Source organism: Eucyclogobius newberryi, unplaced genomic scaffold (assembly GCF_026437365.1).
Source record: "Eucyclogobius newberryi isolate DKJ021-1_F unplaced genomic scaffold, fEucNew1.0.hap1 SCAF_6, whole genome shotgun sequence".
In the NCBI taxonomy this organism is placed as follows: Eukaryota; Metazoa; Chordata; class Actinopteri; order Gobiiformes; family Gobiidae; genus Eucyclogobius; species Eucyclogobius newberryi.
In genome coordinates this window covers 4,435,683-4,459,072 of record NW_027316278.1, presented here as the reverse complement: position 1 = coordinate 4,459,072, position 23,390 = coordinate 4,435,683, and the positions used below count along the sequence as shown (strand labels likewise).

Sequence of the window (23,390 nt, the reverse complement as noted above, 5' to 3'; positions counted from 1 at the left end):
CCAACAGGCCCTTGTGTGTGATGCTTGTTCTTCCTGTGTCCAGTACCAACAGGCCCTTGTGTGTGATGCTTGTTCTCCCTGTGTCCAGTACCAACAGGCCCTTGTGTGTGATGCTTGTTCTTCCTGTGTCCAGTACCAACAGGCCCTTGTGTGTGATGCTTGTTCTCCCTGTGTCCAGTACCAACAGGCCCTTGTGTGTGATGCTTGTTCTCCATGTGTCCAGTACCAACAGGCCCTTGTGTGTGATGCTTGTTCTTCCTGTGTCCAGTACCAACAGGCCCTTGTGTGTGATGCTTGTTCTCCCTGTGTCCAGTACCAACAGGCCCTTGTGTGTGATGCTTGTTCTCCCTGTGTCCAGTACCAACAGGCCCTTGTGTGTGATGCTTGTTCTTCCTGTGTCCAGTACCAACAGGCCCTTGTGTGTGATGCTTGTTCTCCCTGTGTCCAGTACCAACAGGCCCTTGTGTGTGATGCTTGTTCTCCCTGTGTCCAGTACCAACAGGCCCTTGTGTGTGATGCTTGTTCTTCCTGTGTCCAGTACCAACAGGCCCTTCAGCAGCAGATGCTCCTGCAGCAGCAGCAGATGATGATGCAGCCGGCCTTGTACCAACAGCAGGTGGCGCAAGCCCAGTACGCCGCTATGGTGAGGCTCACACCCAAGCACCAGACACAAGGACACCTGCACCAGACACAAGGACACCTGCACCAGACACAAGGACACCTGCACCACCTGCACCAGACACAAGGGCACCTGCACCACCTGCGCCAGACACAAGGGCACCTGCACCACCTGCGCCAGACACAAGGACACCTGCACCACCTGCACCAGACACAAGGGCACCTGCACCACCTGCGCCAGACACAAGGGCACCTGCACCACCTGCGCCAGACACAAGGACACCTGCGCCAGACACAAGGACACCTGCGCCAGACACAAGGACACCTGCGCCAGACACAAGGACACCTGCGCCAGACACAAGGACACCTGCGCCAGACACAAGGACACCTGCACCTGAAAGTGGCTTTCCATAGCTCTTTGGTACTGTGCGGGCGCCTGCGGCGCGAGCACTGTTATCTTAATACCTGCCGATACCTTTTGATCATGGAGGGGGCCCGCTGGAGCGCGGCGGGGACCCGCTGGAGCACGGCGACACGCCATGCCAAAACCCCACAACGAGAACACTGCAGTTCTGCTGCACTCGGGAGGCTTCACAAGGCGGTTTAAGATCTGTGGATATCACTGACATGTCCCTGAGTCTTCTGAGAAATGCTCAAACAGTCTCTTCAAATGCCTGAGACACATGAAGCCTGCTCTATCCTCTAAGCACTCGCCTGGGGCTCGGACATTGTCTTTGGATTCCAAACTTTAAAAGGAGCAACTGAGTTAAACAGATGAATGAACTCGTGAGTTAATAGTGGGCGGGGGGATAATTAATGGTCAAACTCTTCTGGTCATTTATTTGGATTTCAGAACGTAGAAAAAAGGCCATTTAACTCACCGAATATGACCTTTTTACATGAGATTAGAAGAATGAATCCAACAAAATTAACAAATGACAGCGAAGCACATGTCAACGCAGCGTGAAGTTACGAGCGCTCGTTTCTACATTTAACTTCTCCTCGATCGCTCTCTCTCTCTCCGTCAGAAACGTTTCCCGCTCGACGCCAAAACGCTGACGGAAACAGACGCTCCAACTTCCTACGCGCCTCGCCTTTTTCCAAATCTTCCGCGGAACTCGTGTTTACGGCGTTTAAAAGCGACCAAAGCGCCGCGCCCCCTGAGCGCTCGTGCCGGGGCGGAGGCACGTCGACCGCTCCCTTTGGAAACCGCACCATCTGTTTTTGTTTAGAAGGCAATCTGGTCCGAGCGCCGCCCCCAGGGATCGAACACGAGGTGAAGGCGCATGAAAACGTGCCCGCTCCCGCCAGACGGCTTCAGACTGTGGAAGCGATGAGAGTTGTTGTAGGCGTCGTCTTGGCAACGGGGGGGAAGAGGCGTATCCAAGCGGGGCCCGTCGTGTAGATTCAGTTAAACATTCTCCTCGTGTTTCAGAGCTTATAATGAATCGGACGGGCGTTCTCCCGACACATTCTGTGTTTGCACTCCCTCTACTGGCAGCAGAGAGAATGACCTCTTTGGGAAAACGAACGCTAGCTTGTCCCGACGTGCTAATGCGATCCCCCAACGACAGCGAGTTGACGGAAAAAATGGTCAGAACGAGCCTGATGGTGATTTATGATGTCACAAATCTGGGAAACGTTTGAGGCTTTTTAAAGAGGAGGGTCTGGTAAAACGAGCATGAATGAAGCTAAATACAAGCCCAGGTATGTTTTGGACGAGGAAATGATGTTCCAACGTGGTTTAAAGCTCAGTCCATTCTGCATAATATGTGTCATTGTTAATACTGATTAGGTCAAGGTCTAATTATTGTCTCATCTGTGCATTTTGTATTGAACTTAAATGTTTTGCTTTTGGTGAAGGGAAAAAGAGTTGTTTAACCTTCATCCCCTCGTCTCTCTCTTCCTTAATATCCCCGGTTTTCCAAATCCAGCCGTGAAATCTGACCACATTCATCCAATCACAGAAATCATGAAATCGTAGAGTCCTAGAAATCACAAATTCATTGAAATCATTCCTGTCCGCCCCTCATCCCCTCGCCCCGCCCCCTTTGACCCCGCCCCCTTTGACCCGGACAGTTGCACCGGTATCAGCAGGCGTTTGTGCAGCAGCAGCAGCAGCAGCAGCAGCAGCAGCTTCACCATCACAGCGCCCCCTACCTGTCGCCCTCGCCGCTGGACTTTCAGATGCCCCTGGGTTCATACAACGCCGCAACGTCCACCGTCGTCCCCACGGCAACGATGCAGGTGGGAGGAGGGCCGTCACCCGTCGAGACGTTTGTCGGTACAAGGTAAATAAAGACTCTAAAGCGGGTTTAAAGCACGACTAAAGCGGGACTAAAGCGGGACTAAAGCGGGTCTAAAGCGGGTCTAAAGCGGGACTAAAGCGGGACTAAAGCGGGACTAAAGGGGGACTAAAGCGGGACTAAAGCGGGACTAAAGCGGGACTAAAGCGGGACAAAAGCGGGTCTAAAGCGGGTCTAAAGCGGGTCTGAAGCGGGACTGAAGCGGGACTGAAGCGGGACTGAAGCGGGACTGAAGCGGGACTGAAGCGGGACTAAAGCGGGACTAAAGCGGGTCTAAAGCGGGTCTAAAGCGGGTCTAAAGCGGGTCTAAAGCGGGACTAAAGCGGGACTAAAGCGGGACTAAAGCGGGACTAAAGCGGGACCAAAGCGGGACTAAAGCGGGACTAAAGCGGGACTAAAGCGGGACTAAAGCGGGACTAAGTCCTGGCTACACCATGACTCCACTCAGTAACATGAACAGCACGTTGACCTGAATGTTTTTGTGTGTCGAGTAGGAACCCGCTGCTGTCTTCAGATGGTCCTTTGTCTCAGACCGCTCAGACCAACCCTCCCGCGGTCAGCCACCCCCTTGCGGTCAGCCACCCCCCCGACATGTCCCGCTGGAACCCCTTTGGAGAGGACAACTTCTCCAAACTCACAGAGGAGGAGCTGCTGGACCGGGAGTTTGACCTGCTCAGAGCAAGCAAGTGACACTCAGCTGACCACAACATGCCACAGTGCACACGCGCGCACGCACACACACAGATACACACACAAGACACTCAGCTGACCAAAACATGCCACAGTGCACACAAACGCACACACGCAAACGCACAATCACACACACAGTAGGTAGATGATCTGGGAAACGGTTGGTTCTAAAAGGTCTGTTGCGTGTCTCTGCTCTAAGCTGTCTGTTGCGTGTGTGTCTGTTGCTCTAAACCATCTGTCGCTCGTGTCTGTTGTTGCCCGTGCGTGTCTGTGGCTCGTGTCTGTGGCTCGTGTCTGTCGCTCGTGTCTGTCGCTCGTGTCTGTCGCTCGTGTCTGTTGTGGCTCGTGTCTGTTGTGGCTCGTGTCTGTGGCTCGTGTCTGTGGCTCGTGTCTGTGGCTCGTGTCTGTGGCTCGTGTCTGTGGCTCGTGTCTGTGGCTCGTGTCTGTGGCTCATGTCTGTCGCTCGTGTCTGTGGCTCGTGTCTGTGGCTCGTGTCTGGCTCGTGTCTGTGGCTCGTGTCTGTGGCTCGTGTCTGTGGCTCGTGTCTGTGGCTCGTGTCTGTGGCTCGTGTCTGTGGCTCGTGTCTGTCGCTCGTGTCTGTCGCTCGTGTCTGTCGCTCGTGTCTGTCGCTCGTGTCTGTTGTGGCTCGTGTCTGGCTCGTGTCTGTGGCTCGTGTCTGTGGCTCGTGTCTGTGGCTCGTGTCTGTGGCTCGTGCCTGTGGCTCGTGTCTGTGGCTCGTGTCTGTGGCTCGTGTCTGTGGCTCGTGTCTGTCGCTCGTGTCTGTCGCTCGTGTCTGTCGCGGCTCGTGTCTGTGACTCGTGTCTGTGGCTCGTGTCTGGCTCGTGTCTGTGGCTCGTGTCTGTCGCTCGTGTCTGTGGCTCGTGTCTGTGGCTCGTGTCTGTGGCTCGTGTCTGTGGCTCGTGTCTGTGGCTCGTGTCTGTGGCTTGTGTCTGTGGTTCGTGTCTGTTGTTGCTCTTGTCTGTTGCTCGTGTCTGTGGCTCGTGTCTGTGGCTCGTGTCTGTGGCTCGTGTCTGTGGCTCGTGTCTGTGGCTCGTGTCTGTCGCTCGTGTCTGTCGCTCGTGTCTGTGGTTCGTGTCTGTTGTTGCTCTTGTCTGTCGCTCGTGTCTGTGGCTCGTGTCTGTGGCTCGTGTCTGTCGCTCGTTGTCTGTCGCTCGTGTCTGTGCTCGTGTCGTCTGTCTGTGGCTCGTGTCTGTCGCTCGTGTCTGTGGCTCGTGTCTGTGGCTCGTGTCTGTCGCTCGTGTCTGTGCTCGTGTCTGTGGCTCGTGTCTGTGGCTCGTGTCTGTGCCTCGTGTCTGGCTCGTGCTCGTGTCTGTGGCTCGTGTCTGTCGCTCGTGTCTGTGGCTCGTGTCTGTGGCTCGTGTCTGTGGCTCGTGTCTGTGGCTCGTGTCTGTGGCTCGTGTCGTGTGGCTCGTGTCTGTGGCTCGTGTCTGTCGGCTCGTGTCTGTGGCTCGTGTCTGTGGCTGTCTGTGGCTCGTGTCTGTGCGTGTCTGTGCTGTCGGCTCGTGTCTGGGCTCGTGTCTGTGGCTCGTGTCTGTGGCTCGTGTCTGTGGTGCGCTGTGGCTCGTGTCTGTGGCTCGTGTCTGTGGCTCGTGTCTGTCTGTGGCTCGTGTCTGGGCTCGTGTCTGTGGCTCGTGTCTGTGGCTCGTGTCTGTGGCTCGTGTCTGTGGCTCGTGTCTGTGGCTCGTGTCTGTGGCTCGTGTCTGTGGCTCGTGTCTGTGGCTCGTGTCTGTCGCTCGTGTCTGTGGCTCGTGTCTGTGGTTCGTGTCTGTTGTTGCTCTTGTCTGTCGCTCGTGTCTGTTGTGGCTCGTGTCTGTGGCTCGTGTCTGTGGCTCGTGTCTGTCGCTCGTGTCTGTGGCTCGTGTCTGTGGTTCGTGTCTGTTGTTGCTCTTGTCTGTCGCTCGTGTCTGTTGTGGCTCGTGTCTGTGGCTCGTGTCTGTGGCTCGTGTCTGTCGCTCGTGTCTGTGGTTCGTGTCTGTTGTTGCTCTTGTCTGTCGCTCGTGTCTGTGGCTCGTGTCTGTCGCTCGTGTCTGTTGTGGCTCGTGTCTGTCGCTCGTGTCTGGCTCGTGTCTGTGGCTCGTGTCTGTCGCTCGTGTCTGTGGCTCGTGTCTGTGGCTCGTGTCTGTGGCTCGTGTCTGTGGCTCGTGTCTGTCGCTCGTGTCTGTTGTGGCTCCTGTCTGTCGCTCGTGTCTGGCTCGTGTCTGGGGCTCGTGTCTGTCGCTCGTGTCTGTGGCTCGTGTCTGTGGCTCGTGTCTGTGGCTCGTGTCTGTGGCTCGTGTCTGTGGCTCGTGTCTGTGGCTCGTGTCTGTGGCTCGTGTCTGTGGCTCGTGTCTGTGGCTCTAAACGGTCTGTGGCTCGTCTGTTGCAGAAAAGCCGGTGGAGCGCAGCCCCAGTGCAGACTCGTCTCTCCAGCTGCAGAGCTCCGCCTGCTACGCCCCGACGGCCCCGCCCCCTGAAGACCTGTTTGGCTCCGCCCCCTTTGTGACCAGCGCAGGCAAGTCTTAGTGCGTCTGCTCCCGGGACCGTCACTGTGGAACAGTCCAGAGCCCCCTTCACGTCCCCCCGCCCTGACACAAAGGACCCCCACAGACCAAACCAGGGGATTCAGTTGTCATGGAAACGGTTTGTCCTTCTGAATGGTACGTTTTGACCAAGTCGTACAGTGAGGTTTGGAACAGCCCAAAGTAACAAACAGTTCTGTATCATAATGTCATAAAATACAGACTAAGATCAAATAAGAACATGCAAAATAAAAGATGTGAAATAAATTCACTTTGTAACTACCAAAGTTGAGAAAGAAGAAGCTGTTACTGCAGGAAGAGCATAAGTGTACTCACGTGGAAGCCAAAAGCATCTAATGAATGACTTAAAAAAGAGTCAAGTCGGTGAAATGACGGTTCGAGTCCCGAGTTTAGAAAGGTTTATCTTTTAGTTTGTGTGCAATGGAACGTGCTCCAACCACTAGTGACACGTTTACAGTAAGAACACTGTTAAGAACACTTGAAGTACCTCCCTCGTTCCTCCCTCGCGCCCGGGACGTTCCTCCCTCGCGCCCGGGACGTTCCTCCCTCGCGCCCGAGACGTTCCTCCCTCGCGCCCGGGACGTACCTCCCTCTCGCGCCCGGGACGTACCTCCCTCGCGCCCGGGACGTACCTCCCTCGCGCCCGGGACGTTCCTCCCTCGCGCGCGGGACGTACCTCCCTCTCGCGCCCGGGACGTACCTCCCTCTCGCGCCCGGGACGTACCTCCCTCTCGCGCCCGGGACGTACCTCCCTCTCGCGCCCGGGACGTACCTCCGGGACGTACCTCCCTCGCGCCCGGGACGTACAAAGCTTTATCATCTTCAGTCATGTTCAGTTTAATGGATTTCTTTGGGTGATTCGGTCCAAACTGAACTCTATGACTCGGTGAAAACGAGGTAAAACGCGTGCTATAGTTCTGCACGTGTCACAATCAGAGCAGATCGTGCTCATGAATATGCAAATGTTAATTGAAGTCAGACGAGTCGAGGTCTGAAGTGTAAAAACGAGGAGGAACGGAGTGAAAAGCAATAGTGTTCCATTCCATTCGAGTGAGAAAAGGGCTGAGCTGGCACGTGTCACGCCTCTGTGGCGCCGGAACCATCCGCACCACGTTAGAAATGTGTTCAGAACCGTTCAGGACTCTAGTACGCGGGGGTCGCGTCCCTCGGCCTCGTCGCACCTCGGTAAGGCCCCGATCCGAACTTGAACCCGTCGTTTACATAATCCCGTCTCGTTACATCCTGCCGACAACGCCGACGACGCAAACCGAGCCTCAAAAACCTCCTGTGCACTTTAGAGAGAGGGCAGCGGCGTCGCCATGGCAGCGCAGGGTCGGGCGCTCGGACTGAAGCTCCTCCGTTCTGCTCGCCGCGCTCGGACCTGTAATTCCCTCTGCGGCCACTAGACGGATCCCTCGTGTCGGCGCCTCAAAGTCTTCTATTTTTTTTTCATTTTAACGACTATTTATTTTAAACACAAGATGCCAAAGTAAAGGTACTTAAGATAACATTTTAAGACCAATAGCGATTCAAATATGTGTAATATTTGTCCTTTAACTAATACATTACGGCGTTTTAATATAACTGAAATTACAGCGTCAAAAAGTGTATTTAAAGATCGCAAAACTATCTATCGCAGTTCTTTATGACCGTATTGATAAGATTTCCGATACCGTGGAGTCCTGTAAACGCGAGAAGAATGTGGACTTTCATCCACCTGAAAGACGGGCGTGGCACCTGAGCAGCAGAACAGGGGGAGGAGCTTCACTCTCATCAACACGCCGCAGTATTTCTACATTAAATATTCCACTTTTGGCAGCAATAAGCTTCGTGCCTGTGTCTCTACGGCTCCTTCAATGTGAACCGCGCTTTGTGGCGTCGGGCGTGGCGTTTTAGCGGTGGGATCCTCTCTTGCGAACACTAACGTCTACGTCGGGTAAAACGGCGCAATTTCACAATGTCGCGCTGGATTGGAGTGTTTTTTGACGCACAAAGAGCTTTGTTTATGTTCAGTTCAACCTGGCGACGCCCATAAAAGGTTAAAGCTGCTCCGTGTAACTTTTCTGCTCGTTTCCGTTGGACACGTTCTTTGCCGTATTGAACTCGTCAGACCCAATCCATTCCTAGCCTCCACGATGAGTTCAGAAGCGACGTTTCGGGTGAAGCTAACCCACATTAGCATGCTAACGACGCACTTAATGTAATCAGTTGTGATATTAGACTTTTTTTTGTTGCATTTCCCGCCTCTAATTGTGTCGGCAAAGCAGTTGCATCTCCATGGAGACGAGCAGACCACCAGAAAAGTTACACAGTGCACCTTTAGCTCAAAATCCAGCTTGAAATAATGTCGAATTGAAGTAAAACCAACTCCAAACTGCTCAGAACCGCTAAATCTAACTCCAAACGGCTCAGAACTGCTAAATCGAGGCGCACATTGTGACCAGGCGTGGTTTTATCTCCCGTGAACTCGTTTGTCAGTGTGAAAGGCAGTGACCAATGCAATACGAGCCTCAGAGCTTTCGAATGTACGCGTTCGTGTGAGGTTAGCTTAAGTGTACGTACCAAAATGTTGAACCCAAATGCATTTAAAGGGATTTCTGTTTCCGTGCGGACTTTACGCTGCGCGGCAGAGTGCGCGCTGACATGAGGAAATGACCTTTGGCGATTTCTGATCAGCCGCCAGTGGAGTTCAGTGTGAAATACGAGCGTTTGTGAACGGAAACGGTCCGAATTCATGAACGGAGGAAAATGCCACTGGAGAAACTGGGATGATCGCCTCAGATTATCACAAAATATGACAAATCCAGCAGTTTTTGGTCAAATAAAAAGCATCCAGAGCCTGGTTTAAACACATTTACCGTATTTTCTGGACTATAAGTGGCACAGACAGAACTGTGGTAAGTGTCTGGTATGTTAACGTAACATATGAACAGTTATTCAGATAACTATAGCATAAAGAACATGCTAACAAGTTTAGCAAAGCATCAGTTTTACCCCAAATCACTAAATCCATTGAATTCTTCTTCCTCTGTGTCACTTCTAAACAACTCCACAAACTCCAGAGGAAGAGGAAGTGCAGATTCTTCTTCTGCGTCACTTAGAGCCTAGAGCGCCCTCTTGTGGTTGTCAGTGTGAAAATAACAAATAATGTCACATAGAAGTCACTCTGGAGTATAAGTCGCACTCCGGCCAAAACTATGATTAAAAGTGCGACTTATAGTCCAGAAAATACGGTACACTTTCTCCAGTGGAATGGCGTCGCTTTCTGCCTCCGTTAAAGGATCGACCGAGCGTTCTGCTGTTCTTTAGCGCCGGACGCCACTGAGCGCCCGCGCAGTCCGTTTGTGTGTTTTTCCTGTTTGTTCCACGGCCTCTCTCCGGACTCCTTCAGACCTGATCTCAGACTCGCACCACGCCCTCTAGCACCACGCCCTCTCGCACCACGCCCTCTCGCACCACGCCCTCTCTCACCACGCCCTCTCTCACCACGCCCTCTCTCACCACGCCCTCTCTCACCACGCCCTCTGGCACCACGCCCTCTCGCACCACGCCCTCTCTCAGCACGCCCTCTCTCAGCACGCCCCCTAGCACCACGCCCTCTCGCACCACTCCCTCTCGCTCCACGCCCTCTGGCACCACGCCCTCTGGCACCACGCCCTCTAGCACCACGCCCTCTCGCACCACGCCCTCTCGCACCACGCCCTCTCGCACCACGCCCTCTCGCTCCACGCCCTCTGGCACCACGCCCTCTGGCACCACACCCTCTGGCACCACGCCCTCTCGCACCACGCCCTCTCGCTCCACGCCCTCTCGCACCACGCCCTCTCGCTCCACGCCCTCTGGCACAACACGCCCTCTCGCACAACACGCCCTCTCGCACAACACGCCCTCTCGCTCCACGCCCTCTCGCACCACGCCCTCTGGCACCACGCCCTCTCGCACCACGCCCTCTCGCAGCACGCCCTTTCGCACCAAGCCCTCTCGCTCCACGCCCTCTCGCTCCACGCCCTCTCGCTCCACGCCCTCTCGCACCACGCCCTCTCGCACAACACGCCCTCTCGCACAACACGCCCTCTCGCACAACACGCCCTCTCGCTCCACGCCCTCTCGCACAACACGCCCTCTCGCTCCACGCCCTCTCGCACAACACGCCCAGTCGCCTCAGAATGTGGACCGACCCGGTCATTATTCTCCAAAACAAACCAACTTGGTACTTCATTCTAGCAAAATCACACGCTTTTTTTCTGCCAAATTTACAAACTTTTACGGCCAAATTTTCAACCTTTCCCCCAAGTCTCTGAACTTTTCCAAACAAATTGACACGCCTTTTTTGCCAAATTTACAAACTTTTCCTGTCAAATTTACAAACTTTACGGGACAAATTTATGAACTTTTTCTGCTAAATTCACTAACTTCAAACCCCTCTGTCATTTACGTGTGTTTTTGTTTTTTCTCGTAAATGAGTGCGTTTAAACCACGAAAATCCACAATTATTCTTTTAAAAAGACTCCTACTCGAGTATTATTCCCTGAGCATTACTCTGTACGTTTACTCGAGTATCTTTCCCTGAGCCCTACTCTGTACGTTTACTCGAGTATCTGTACGTGTACTCGAGTACCCGCCGCTCGCTCGGGTCTGAAGGAGGCGCTGTTGCCGCTCCCGCCTTAACGCGACACAGGAGAGAGACCAAGCCACGCCCACTTTGTACAAACTTATTGTGCATAATAATAATAATATAAATAGTTGAAGGTAAGTTTCTTTCTGCTCATTTACTTTGATCATGTGAGACAGCCATAAACATCTTGTTCATGTGTTACTGGGGACGGTCTTTGTTTTTGGTTTTTTAAACGTTTTTTTGTGCCAAATTATGTGAAATAAATTGATTTTTTTCGAGGCCAAATGATTGCACTTTATCTCTGATTTTGAAAGTGCAAAATGTGAATTGAGTTTTGGACCGAGCGTTCGTGGAGATGTTTTTGTTTGTTTACATTTTAGATTTACCGTCGATCAGAGTGAAAAGTGGACAAAAAAGTGATTCGGAATTCTTTAATTTATTGTTAGAATTTTAGGTTATTTGACTCTTAAACTTTATCATTTTTTTCCAGTTGAAAAAAAAGTTTAATCTTGTCCAAATTTTACTTAATGTTGCACTTTGTAACTTTTCTGGCCAAATTTACAAACTTTTCGGGACAAATTTCTGAACTTCTCGGGACAAATTGAGGTGGACATTATTGCTTTGCCCTAGAATGTTCCATGGGTCACGGGCTTGCCGCTTCGCAGAGCTGACCTGTCGCTGTCAGAAAGTTACACAGTGCAACATTTAAGATCTTTTTATATTTTAAATGTTGCAGTATTTGTTTTTCTGCCTTAAAAACTTTTGCTTTGGTGAAATAATTCGAGGCCAAACGATTCTTTGTCCACTATTTGACGGTTTGTGTCGTTTGTGACTTTTCTTTAAATCAGGACAAAGATCATTGTCAGGTTTGTGCATCTTTAGGTCAAAGGTTGTTTTCGCGACTGTACAAAGCTTTGTATCATCTACGTGTGAATGTATTTCTTATCAAATGTTATTCATGAATAAAAACGTCTTTCAAACGAATTCACGGCTTCGTTTTGAGTTTTGATTATGAAAATGTCGCGGGGGATTTTCCACCAAACACATTGAGCAAGATGTTTGAGGCTGTGAATGTCGTGATGTGGAAATAAAGACATGAAACTACAAACATTTTTATACAAAACTATTTTAGACAGAATTCTGGCCTTTAACCATTTATTTTATATTTCCCTGATTAATCACCACTAATGATGTTCTTTGAGCACTGCACGCAGCTAGCTCCATGTTAGCTCCAGTCTCTTAGCTCCAGTCTTAGCTCTAGTGTTAGCTCCAGTCTTAGCTCTAGTGTTAGCTCTGTTAGCGCCAGTGTTGGCACTAGTTTTAGCTCCAGCGTTAGCTCCGGTGTTAGCTCTCTTGTTAGCTCCAGTGTTAGCTCCAGTCTGAGCTCTCTTGTTAGCTCCAGGCTTAGCTCCAGTGTTGGCGCTCTTGTTGGCTCCAGTGTTAGTTCTGGTGTTAGCTCCGGTGTTAGCTCCAGGCTTAGCTCCAGTGTTGGCGCTCTTGTTGGCTCCAGTGTTAGCTCCGGTGTTAGCTCCAGGCTTAGCTTCAGTGTAAGCTCTCTTGTTAGCTCCGGTGTTAGCTCTCTTGTTAGCTCCAGTCTTAGCTCTCTTATTAGCTCCAGTCTTAGCTCTAGTGTTAGTTCCAGTGTTAGCTCTCTTGTTAGCTCCAGTGTTAGCTCTCTTGTTAGCTCCAGTCTTAGCTCTCTTGTTAGCTCTAGTGTTAGCTCCAGGCTTAGCTCTAGTGTTAGCTCTAGTGTTGGCTCTCTTGTTAGCTCCAGTCTTAGCTCTAGTGTTTACTCCAGTGTTTGCTCCAGTGTTAGCTCTCTTGTTAGCTCCAGGCTTAGCTCTAGTGTTAGCTCCAGTGTTGGCTCTCTTGTTAGCTCCAGGCTTAGCTCTAGTGTTGGCTCTCTTGTTAGCTCCAGGCTTAGCTCTAGTGTTAGCTCCAGTGTTGGCTCTCTTGTTAGCTCCAGTCTTAGCTCTAGTGTTTGCTCCAGTGTTTGCTCCAGTGTTAGCTCTCTTGTTAGCTCCAGTGCTAGCTCTAGTGTTAGCTCCAGTGAGCTAATGCTCCATGAAAATGACACAAATGTACATTTACTATAATTGATATGAATCTATTCAGTCATTTGACTTTAAGCCACGTCTTCAGATTTATCTGGGCCAAAGTCAATCAATATAATTCAATTCTTTCCAAACAACAATTCAATGAACCAAAAGAATCAATGTCATGAGTTCTCAAACGTTTCAGTCTCAAAATAACTCTAAAAGTGACCGCGCTGGTATTTTTAAAGTGTGTTTTAGTTTCTTAATATGTAACACAACATTTACAGTGAAATTTACAGATGATGTGCAGAAAGTGACAGTGTTTAAGAAGTGTTCATGAGGGGAGTGGCCTCCTGCCCGAGGGGAGTGGCCTCCTGCCCGAGGGGAGTGGCCTCCTGCCCGAGGGGTGTGGCCTCCTGCCCGAGGGGTGTGGCCTCCTGCCCGAGGGGTGTGGCCTCCTGCCCGAGGGGTGTGGCCTCCTGCCCGAGGGGTGTGGCCTCCTGCCTGAGGGGAATGTCGTCTCTGTCCCTGTCTGTGGCTCCAGCGTACCACACGGTGATGGGGGAGGTGATGGAGGAGATGATGGGGGAGGTGATGGAGGAGATGATGGAGGAGGTGATGGAGGTGAGGAAGGAGGTGAGGGAGGAGGTGAGGGAGGAGATGATGGGGGAGGTGATGGAGAAGGTGATGGGGGAGGTGATGGAGAAGGTGATGGGGAGGTGATGGAGGAGATGATGGAGGAGGTGATGGAGGTGAGGAAGGAGGTGAGGGAGGAGGTGAGGGAGGAGGTGAGGGAGGAGATGAGGGAGGAAGTGAGGGAGGAAGTGAGGGAGGAGGTGAGAGAGGAGATGAGGGAGGAAGTGAGGGAGGAAGTGATGGAGGAGGTGAGGGAGGAGGTGAGGAAGTGATGGAGGTGATTGAGGAGGTGATGGAGGAAGTGATGGAGGTGGTGATGGAGGAGGTAAGGGAGGAGGTGATGGAGGTGATGGAGGAGGTGAGGGAGGAGGTGATGGAGGTGAGGAAGGAGGTGAGGGAGGAGGTGAGGGAGGAAGTGATGGAGGTGATGGAGGAAGTGATGGAGGTGGTGAGGGAGGAGGTGAGGGAGGAGGTGAGGGAGGAAGTGAGGGAGGAGATGAGGGAGGAGGTGAGGGAGGAGGTGAGGAAGTGATGGAGGTGATTGAGGAGGTGATGGAGGAAGTGAGGGAGGTGATTGAGGAGGTGATGGAGGAAGTGAGGGAGGAAGTGATGGAGGTGGTGATGGAGGAGGTAAGGGAGGAGGTGATGGAGGTGATGGAGGAAGTGATGGAGGAGGTGAGGGAGGAAGTGAGGGAGGAGGTGATGGAGGTGAGGAAGGAGGTGAGGGAGGAGGTGAGGGAGGAAGTGATGGAGGTGAGGGAGGAGGTGAGGGAGGAGATGAGGGAGGAGATGAGGGAGGAAGTGAGGGAGGAGGTGAGAGAGGAGATGAGGGAGGAAGTGATGGAGGAGGTGAGGGAGGAGGTGAGGGAGGAGGTGAGGAAGTGATGGAGGTGATTGAGGAGGTGATGGAGGAAGTGATGGAGGTGGTGATGGAGGAGGTAAGGGAGGAGGTGATGGAGGAAGTGATGGAGGAGGTGAGGGAGGAAGTGAGGGAGGAGGTGATGGAGGAGGTGATGGAGGAGGTAAGGGAGGAGGTGATGGAGGTGATGGAGGAAGTGATGGAGGAGGTAAGGGAGGAGGTGATGGAGGAGGTGATGGAGGAGGTGATGGAGGAGGTGATGGAGGAGGTGATGGAGGAGGTAAGGGAGGAGGTGATGGAGGAGGTGATGGAGGAAGTGATGGAGGAGGTGATGGAGGTGGTGATGGAGGAGGTAAGGGAGGAGGTGATGGAGGAAGTGAGGGAGGAAGTGAGGGAGGAGGTGATGGAGGAGGTGATGGAGGAGGTAAGGGAGGAGGTGATGGAGGAGGTGATGGAGGAGGTGATGGAGGAAGTGATGGAGGTGGTGATGGAGGAGGTAAGGGAGGAGGTGATGGAGGAAGTGATGGAGGAGGTAAGGGAGGAGGTGATGGAGGAGGTGATGGAGGAGGTGATGGAGGAGGTGATGGAGGTGGTGAGGGAGGAGGTGATGGAGGAGGTAAGGGAGGAGGTGATGGAGGAGGTGATGGAGGAGGTGATGGAGGAAGTGATGGAGGAGGTAAGGGAGGAGGTGATGGAGGAAGTGATGGAGGAGGTGATGGCCTGTAGATGATCTCTGCAGCTTGTCTTTCCTCAGCTGTCACAGGAAGTTCTTCCTCTGCTGGTTCTTCTTGAGGAGCTGATGTTTGGGGCCGAGACCTTCTTAGTTTTCATGGATCAACTTGATCGTCGACAGTCACAATATTGTCTGAAATTGTCTGTTTTAAATGTTGTCCACAACTGATCATAAGTGAGATTTTAATGAGTCCCTTTGGTACATTATAAATATAGAATAAATGGTGAGGGGCCGTTCCAGCTCACAGCAGGGGCCCCGGCGCCTCCTGAAGCCCCATCAGACTCAATAATCCTGTCATTGTTCAATAGAACTGAATTTCCAAATTAAGCTTTGCAGTTCTTTGCCTTTTCATAACGTGAGATTATTATTTTGAAGCGCACATTTATTACAAATGTTTGTACCTTTATTAGTCGTGTAAAGTTTGTAATATTTTTTAATAAGTATTATTATTACTATTTAAAAATATATACTATTACAACAAAATCTAAAATAATGATTTAAAAATAATAATAATTCATATAATAATAAGTATAAAGCCGTAGGCGGCGATGATCGGCCCTCGCCACGCCGCCGCAAGAGGAGGAGGAGCTAACGTGCCCCAATTGTCCTTTTATCTTTGTCTCTATCATGGTCTCTGTCTTCACAGAGACCATGATTTATAAAAGAAACTATTCGATAACTTTTGATGTTCTTGAAGATGAGTCTCACCACATTTCAGGTGAATCAAACGCACTTGGAGGAGTTTGTAAAAGTATAAACATGTTCACATTTCAGAGATCTGGAGATTTCTCCATTGGAATAACATGGGAGGTTTATGTCATCCCTACGGCAACGGCGTAACAAATACGACATGGGTCTTATTGAATTTTTTGATCGGGATGCCAAAATTCTTAAAATCAATTTATTTATTTTTTTTGACTCCACATAACATTGTATGTCCCTCTGTAGGGGGCGCTGTAGGTTTATGGCAAAGGGTTTAACAACTGATTCAAATGTTACGCAATTCAGACTTTATCTGCGCAAATCAAAATGTGTCCGACACAGTTTATTATTTAGAATGTGAGAGCGTCTTTATGGGTCTGAAGTGATTCAGACGAACAAGACCGTCCAATCAATCGCATCTAATCGATTATTATTGTTATCATCTCATTTGACTGTTGAGGAAAAGAACCAAACACAGACTCAAACATGAGATTTACCCCGAATGACACGAGGAAAACCATCTTGATGTTATTGGCCTCATTTGGGTCAAATGCAGTGAAGATCTCGTATTCTCTTTCCAAACAGTCGATGGAAGAACGGACCAAGATCGTTTGTTTTTGTGATTTAGAAGCCGCATTTGTAGAACTCTCGACCCTTTGACCCAGAAAAAGGCGGGATTAGGGTTTGGACGTGATTGCGGCGAAAGTGCGGCGCAGATTATGAGATTTAAACAACAAAAGCAATATTTCTTGAAGGTCTCATAATCCTGAGTCTTTCTCCGGAACATATGGAACTCCTCGACTTTTCCTTCTGCTCCAATCTCAGACCAACTGTCGGGATTATGAGAGACCCAACCACTTTAACGCCTCTAATCCCGACCAGAGGAGGAACCAGAGGAGGAACCAGGGGAGGAAGCAGGGGGAGGAAGCAGGGGGAGGAACCAGAGGAGGAACCAGAGGAGGAACCAGAGGAGGAACCAGAGGAGGAACCAGGGGAGGAACCAGGGGAGGAACCAGGGGAGGAACCAGGGGAGGAAGCAGGGGAGGAACCAGAGGAGGAACCAGAGGAGGAACCAGAGGAGGAACCAGAGGAGGAACCAGGGGAGGAAGCAGGGGGAGGAAGCAGGGGGAGGAACCAGAGGAGGAACCAGAGGAGGAACCAGAGGAGGAACCAGGGGAGGAACCAGGGGAGGAACCAGAGGAGGTAGAAGGGGAGGAACCAGGGGAGGGACCAGGGGAGGAACCAGAGGAGGAACCAGGGGAGGAACCAGGGGAGGAACCAGAGGAGGAACCAGAGGAGGAACCAGAGGAGGAACCAGAGGAGGAACCAGAGGAGGAACCAGAGGAGGAACCAGAGGAGGAACCAGGGGAGGAACCAGGGGAGGAACCAGGGGAGGAACCAGAGGAGGAACCAGAGGAGGAACCAGAGGAGGAACAAGAGGAGGAACAAGAGGAGGAACAAGAGGAGGAACAAGAGGAGGAACAAGAGGAGGAACAAGAGGAGGAACAAGAGGAGGAACAAGAGGAGGAACAAGAGGAAGAACCAGGGGAGGAACCAGGGGAGGAACCAGGGGAGGAACCACAGGAGCCAGAGGAACTGGAGGAGCGTCTGAAGAACTACGATCGTTTGTTTGGATTCATCTTTAACTTTAGATATAAAGAGTTTAATTCAAGTTAAAACATTTTGAGATGAAGGTTTATGAGGGACTTTGTGTTTGAAACGACTTTAAACCGTGAAATGATCGTTAAATTATGTTCCAGCTGCGACAGTCGACTAATTGTGACTATTCGATGAAGAGATGCAAGTGAAATTAAATATAGTTTGATTGATTTTGATGAATAAGTGCTTTTAGAGACTCTTGGGACCACCAGAAGGCTCTACCTCCTACTGTGCTTTTAGAGACTCTTGGGACCACCCGAAGGCTCTACCTCCTACTGTGCTTTTAGAGACTCTTGAGACCACCAGAAGGCTCTACCTCCTACTGTACTTTTAGAGACTCTTGGGACCACCAGAAGGCTCTACCTCCTACTGTGCTTTTAGAGACTCTTGGGACCACCAGAAGGCTCTACCTCCTACTGTGCTTTTAGAGACTCTTGGGACCACCAGAAGGCTCTACCTCCTACTGTGCTTTTAGAGACTCTTGGGACCACCAGAAGGCTCTACCTCCTACTGTGCTTTTAGAGACTCTTGGGACCACCAGAAGGCTCTACCTCCTACTGTGCTTTTAGAGACTCTTGGGACCACCAGAAGGCTCTACCTCCTGCTGTGCTTTTAGAGACTCTTGGGACCACCAGAAGGCTCTACCTCCTACTGTGCTTTTAGAGACTCTTGGGACCACCAGAAGGCTTTACCTCCTACTGTGCTTTTAGAGACTTGGGACCATCAGAAGGCTCTACCTCCTGCTGTGCTTTTAGAGACTCTTGGGACCACCAGAAGGCTCTACCTCCTGCTGTGCTTTTAGAGACTCTTGGGACCACCAGAAGGCTCTACCTCCTGCTGTCCTTTTAGAGACTCTTGGGACCACCAGAAGGCCAGCATTTAGAGAGCAAAGAGCTCTGTTTGGATGAGATGGTTCTAGAGCATCTTTGAGGTGGGAGGGGCCATGTCATTTATGGCTTTGTAAATCAGGAGGAGGAGTTTAAATGTGATTCTAAACTCGACAGGAGCCAGTGAAGAGACTCCAGCACCGGCGTAATGTGCTCTCTTCTTTTTGTTCCTGTTAGTAATCTTGCTGCTGCATTTTGAACCAGTTAAAGCTTTTTATGGAGCTTTTAGGACACGCTGTGAGCAGGAGTTACAAGAGAATCGAGACGTTACAAATGCAGGAGATGTTTTTCATCCAGGTTTTTATCTCCTTCACACAAGCACTAAGTCTGTCTACTTGATCGCTCTGATCAGGTTTCATTGATAAATACAGCTGAGTGTCATCTGCAGAGCAGTGGAAGTTAATACCATGTGACCTGATCATGTGACCTAACGGCAGCATGTAAAGAGGAAACAGAACTGGACCCAGCACTGACCCCTGAGGCACACCATAAGTTACTTTAGAGCAAGATGAGGAGCTCTGGTTTACATGAACAAACTGGTACTTATCAGATAAATAGGATGTAAAGCAGCTGAGGGCGGGGCCTCTGAGGGCGGGGCCTCTGACACCTACGTCATTTTAAGTGTAACAAATTGGTCCATTTTCAAATTGCGTCCGAACGTCTGTCCAATCTGCCATCTTCGATTTAGTTTCCTTGTCCAACTTTTTCTGACGCTCTTTTTCACCGCGGCTCCGTTTATTGTGCGGCAGGAGTTTTGTTGCCCGGATACATAGTTCTTAAACTGAGTGCCATGGCAACAGGACCATCCCGACACACACGGTAACGATGGTTCTTCTGGTGCCACCGTTTCTCCAGCAACTCTCATTTCCCTGTGACTAATGAACAAACCGCCAAAACAAATCATCTTCTCTTTTCCGTTCGTTCTTCATATATTTGGGAGAATGCTTGTACAGGTTATTGTTACATTTGTGCACAATACACGGGATCTTTCAGTGTTTAAACCCGGCTGAGGCCTTTCTGAAACAACCCCGTGGAAAGACGAATCCCGTGGTCATGGATGAACTAATGTACTCCAGATCTGAACCGCAGAGGGGGTTTGTGCAGCGGTCACTCTCCATCGTCAAGGCCGTGTAGGATTTAGAGATTATTCCCCTTAATTAGGTTAATAGAATTCTAAGTCTGAGCAAAATAATATGTCTGTTTGCCGTAACACGACCGACCCGCTATGAAACTAGCCGACTGAAAAATAAATATCAGCATTTTGCTGAAAAAACATCAAAATCTTTTATTTTTCAATTATTTCGCCGACTCACCGACCGGTCTTGGACTGTTGAAGCCCGACCCCTGGACTGTTGAAGCCTCTGACCCCTGGACTGTTGAAGCCTCTGACCCCTGGACTGTTGAAGCCTCTGACCCCTGGACTGTTGAAGCCTCTGACCCCTGGACTGTTGAAGCCTCTGACCCCTGGACTGTTGAAGCCTGACCCCTGGACTGTTGAAGCCTCTGACCCCTGGACTGTTGAAGCCTGACCCCTGGACTGTTGAAGCCTGACCCCTGGACTGTTGAAGCCTGACCCCTGTACTGTTGAAGCCCGACCCCTGGACTGTTGAAGCCTCTGACCCCTGGACTGTTGAAGCCTCTGACCCCTGGACTGTTGAAGCCTCTGACCCCTGGACTGTTGAAGCCTCTGACCCCTGGACTGTTGAAGCCTGACCCCTGGACTGTTGAAGCCTCTGACCCTTGGACTGTTGAAGCCTGACCCCTGGACTGTTGAAGCCTGACCCCTGGACTGTTGAAGCCTGACCCCTGTACTGTTGAAGCCTCTGACCCCTGGACTGTTGAAGCCTGACCCCTGGACTGTTGAAGCCCGACCCCTGGACTGTTGAAGCCTCTGACCCCTGGACTGTTGAAGCCTCTGACCCCTGGACTGTTGAAGCCTGACCCCTGGACTGTTGAAGCCCGACCCCTGGACTGTTGAAGCCTGACCCCTGGACTGTTGAAGCCTCTGACCCCTGGACTGTTGAAGCCTGACCCCTGGACTGTTGAAGCCTCTGACCCCTGGACTGTTGAAGCCTCTGACCCCTGGACTGTTGAAGCCTCTGACCCCTGGTGGTCACTCCGACTCAAAAAATGACAAAATTTGGATCTTTTTTTTGCCTTCAAAGTGAAAAAAATAAGAATTTGCCTACCGACCGACCCAGATGAAAAATGTTGACTCGGGTTACAGCAAACAGACAATTTATTTGGGGCGGCCTAATTAATATATAATAACTCCTGTTTCTCCCGATAATATCAAAGCTTTTCTTGTGACAATCTTTTACAATCTGCTGAAAAACGCACACCTTTTGTCTCCCTAAATCTCATCTATTTGGTACAAAACCGGTTTAACATTTGAACATCTATGTTTTGATCAGCTCTTTCCACGTCGTAAGCACAGATTTCACCCTTTCTCCATTTGACACAATCTTTTACCATTGACTCTGTTTTTGCTTTGCTGTCGCCTTCATAGCCTCACTGTCGTCTTGTCTTGTCGCTTCAGACGTTGCCGTGGTGAGCGCTGACCCAACCCCCGAAGACTCCACCCCCACCGCTGCCCCCACCGCCGTCCCAGACCCTCCCCCGCCTCCAGAGGGCGCCAAGGAGCTTAAACCCGTCAGAAAGAGCGGCGCGAGGACCGGCGACGAATCGGACAGCGACTTCGAATCGGACCCGCCGTCGCCCAAAAGCAGCGAGGAAGAGGAGGAGGAGGCGGAGGAAGAGGCTCTGAACAGCGAGCACGGGGAGGACACCGAGCCGGAGATCCTGGGACAGCGCCCCCTGCTGATGGACTCCGAGGAAGAACGCAGCTCCGATTCGGACCGCGAGGCCAGCAAAGCCAAGATGCGCGCAAAGAAAGGTTCCAAATCCGCCGAGGTTCCGAACCGGGCCGGGGTGAGCCCGATGACGCCGCCGCAGTCTCCGGAGAAGGAAACCGGGACGTTCGCCAAAAAGTCGGGCAGCTTCGACGTCTTCGGAGCGGTGCCGTTCCCGGTCGGGATGACGCACAGCACTTCGGACATTTTCTCACAAGCGCCTTTCCGCCAAACTAGCCACGAGCGACAGCGAGCGGACGACTTCGACGTCTTCACCAAAGCGCCGTTCAACCGGAACCTGTCCAAATCCGGGACGCTCGCCGTGGGCCAGACGCCGCCCATTTCCCCGGAAGGCGGCATCGATATTTTCGGGTTTTTGCCTTTTCAGCCCGGACCCGACGCCCCGACGGTTCCGACCACGTCCCGGAGCGTCGAGGACATCTTTTTCCGTCAGTCCTGCGACGACTCGAGTCCCCAACAGCAGCGGTTCAAGCAGCGAAGCCTCCAGAAGCTGTCGTCGCGGCAGCGGAAAACGAAGCAAGAACCGAGCGACGGCGGCGGCAACGGCAAGCGGCACCACGGCACGCCAACGGGAGCGAGGAAGAGCAACAAGCCCACGTACCGGACGCCGGAGAAGGTCCGACGGCACAAGAAAGTCGGGCGGAGGGATTCGCAGAGTAGCAACGAGTTCCTGAGCGCGTCCGATTCGAAGGAGAACATCAGCGTGGACGTGACGATGGCGGAGGGCGACGAAAAGGCCTCGACCACGCCCTCGGAAGACGCCATTTTGGATCCGTTCGGAGCCCAGCCGTTCCATCCAAATCTCGGGGTCGACGGGAAATCGGAAAAGTCGCGGGGCGGCGAGACTGAAAGTATCGACGATTTTGGAGCGGTGCCGTTTGACGAGTTCGTGCCGCAGCAGCAGCAGCAGCCGCCGCAGCAGCTCGTGGAGTTAGACCCGTTCGGTGCCGCGCCCTTTCCCTCAAAACAGTGACTCAAAGACGCAGCAGAAATGTCTTCCTTCGCCGCACGTTTTTTTCTCTTTTGCGACTGAACGTTTTTTGAATCTTGTGGAAGCGACGGAAGCTAAGTGTCGTTGTTCTGCCTCGCGCTGCATTTCGAGCGCTCGTGAAAATGGAATCACTGGTGGATGAAGCGACTGTGGATTGTAGACGGTCAGATTGGACTGTTCGGGGGACGTTTATCTCGGTCGTACAATTTACAAAAAGTAGCTTTTTATCACTTTTGATATGAAAGAAGCTCAAATGTGTTGTTTTGTTGTAATTGACGACATAGAGTCATTATTCAGAATCCAATAAGCCTTTTGTCACATTATTCGACCTTTATTTGGTTAAAAACTCTTAATTAACAAGAGAAATAATCATTTGACCCAGCGACTCTTAAAAGTTTATTAATTCCATGAACATTAAAAAAGGCAAAATAAAGACCCAGTTACAAACTCCACATTACCAGGAAAATACTTGTATTTATATTTAATGTTATTTATTTTAAATGATTTTTGAAAATATTGAATTGCCTTAAACACATTTGGCCTCTGGAGACAACAGCGTCCGGCTAGCTTAGTGTTAGCTTAGCCTAGTGTTAGCGGCAGAGCTTCCTTTTTGCCAAGTCAAACTAAAATAATAAATACTTTTAAAGACGACAGTTCACACATTAAACCGTGAGCTGCGGGACAATGCTAACGCTAATGCTAATTTGGAGGCATGATAAATATGAAAAAACAAATTTGAATTACAAACTGAAGTGATGTTTAGACAAAAACAAGGTCTTTACTTTACAAACGTGTCATTAGTTTTAATAAATGATTTAATAAAAATTAGCATTAGCTGTGGAAAAACTGTTAGCATTAGCTGTGTCAAAACTGGTAGTTTTACCTGTGACAAAACGGTTAGCATTAGCTGAAACGGTTAGCTGTAGCTGTCAAAAAAAGTTAGCCTAGCGCTCCTGTACACAGAGCTCATTTGCCTCATGAATCATACATTTTAAATATTTTGACATTGAACTTAAGCCACACCCTCCTGTGCCAGCGGAACATAAGCCACGCCCTCCTGCCCCGCCCGAACAGTCCAAACTGAAAGGTGGTGGTCGCTCTCGCTCGTCTCTCGCACCGTAAAGCCTTAAACTCAAAATAACCACTGTTTTTGTTTCCTCTATGCATTATTCTGTCTTTTAATATTGTTCGTATTGTTTTAATATTCTTATCGACGCAGACGTGGGCGTGTCTCTTTTTCTATGA

The 23,390-nt window shown here is 50.9% G+C and overlaps 1 protein-coding gene across 1 annotated transcript in view; it reads left to right on the top strand.

Annotated features, from left to right (window-relative positions):
- The window catches only part of bmp2k (BMP2 inducible kinase), a 62,562-nt gene extending 40,416 nt beyond the window's left edge, over window positions 1-22,146 (top strand). Inside the window, exons 12-16 of the mRNA XM_072432602.1 lie at window positions 539-643; window positions 2,698-2,909; window positions 3,419-3,606; window positions 6,001-6,126; window positions 20,821-22,146. Coding sequence (XP_072288703.1) covers window positions 539-643; window positions 2,698-2,909; window positions 3,419-3,606; window positions 6,001-6,126; window positions 20,821-22,127 — 1,938 coding nt within the window. The 3' untranslated portion in view covers window positions 22,128-22,146. The remainder of the gene's footprint in view (window positions 1-538; window positions 644-2,697; window positions 2,910-3,418; window positions 3,607-6,000; window positions 6,127-20,820) is intronic.
- The last annotated feature ends 1,244 nt before the right edge of the window (window positions 22,147-23,390 follow it).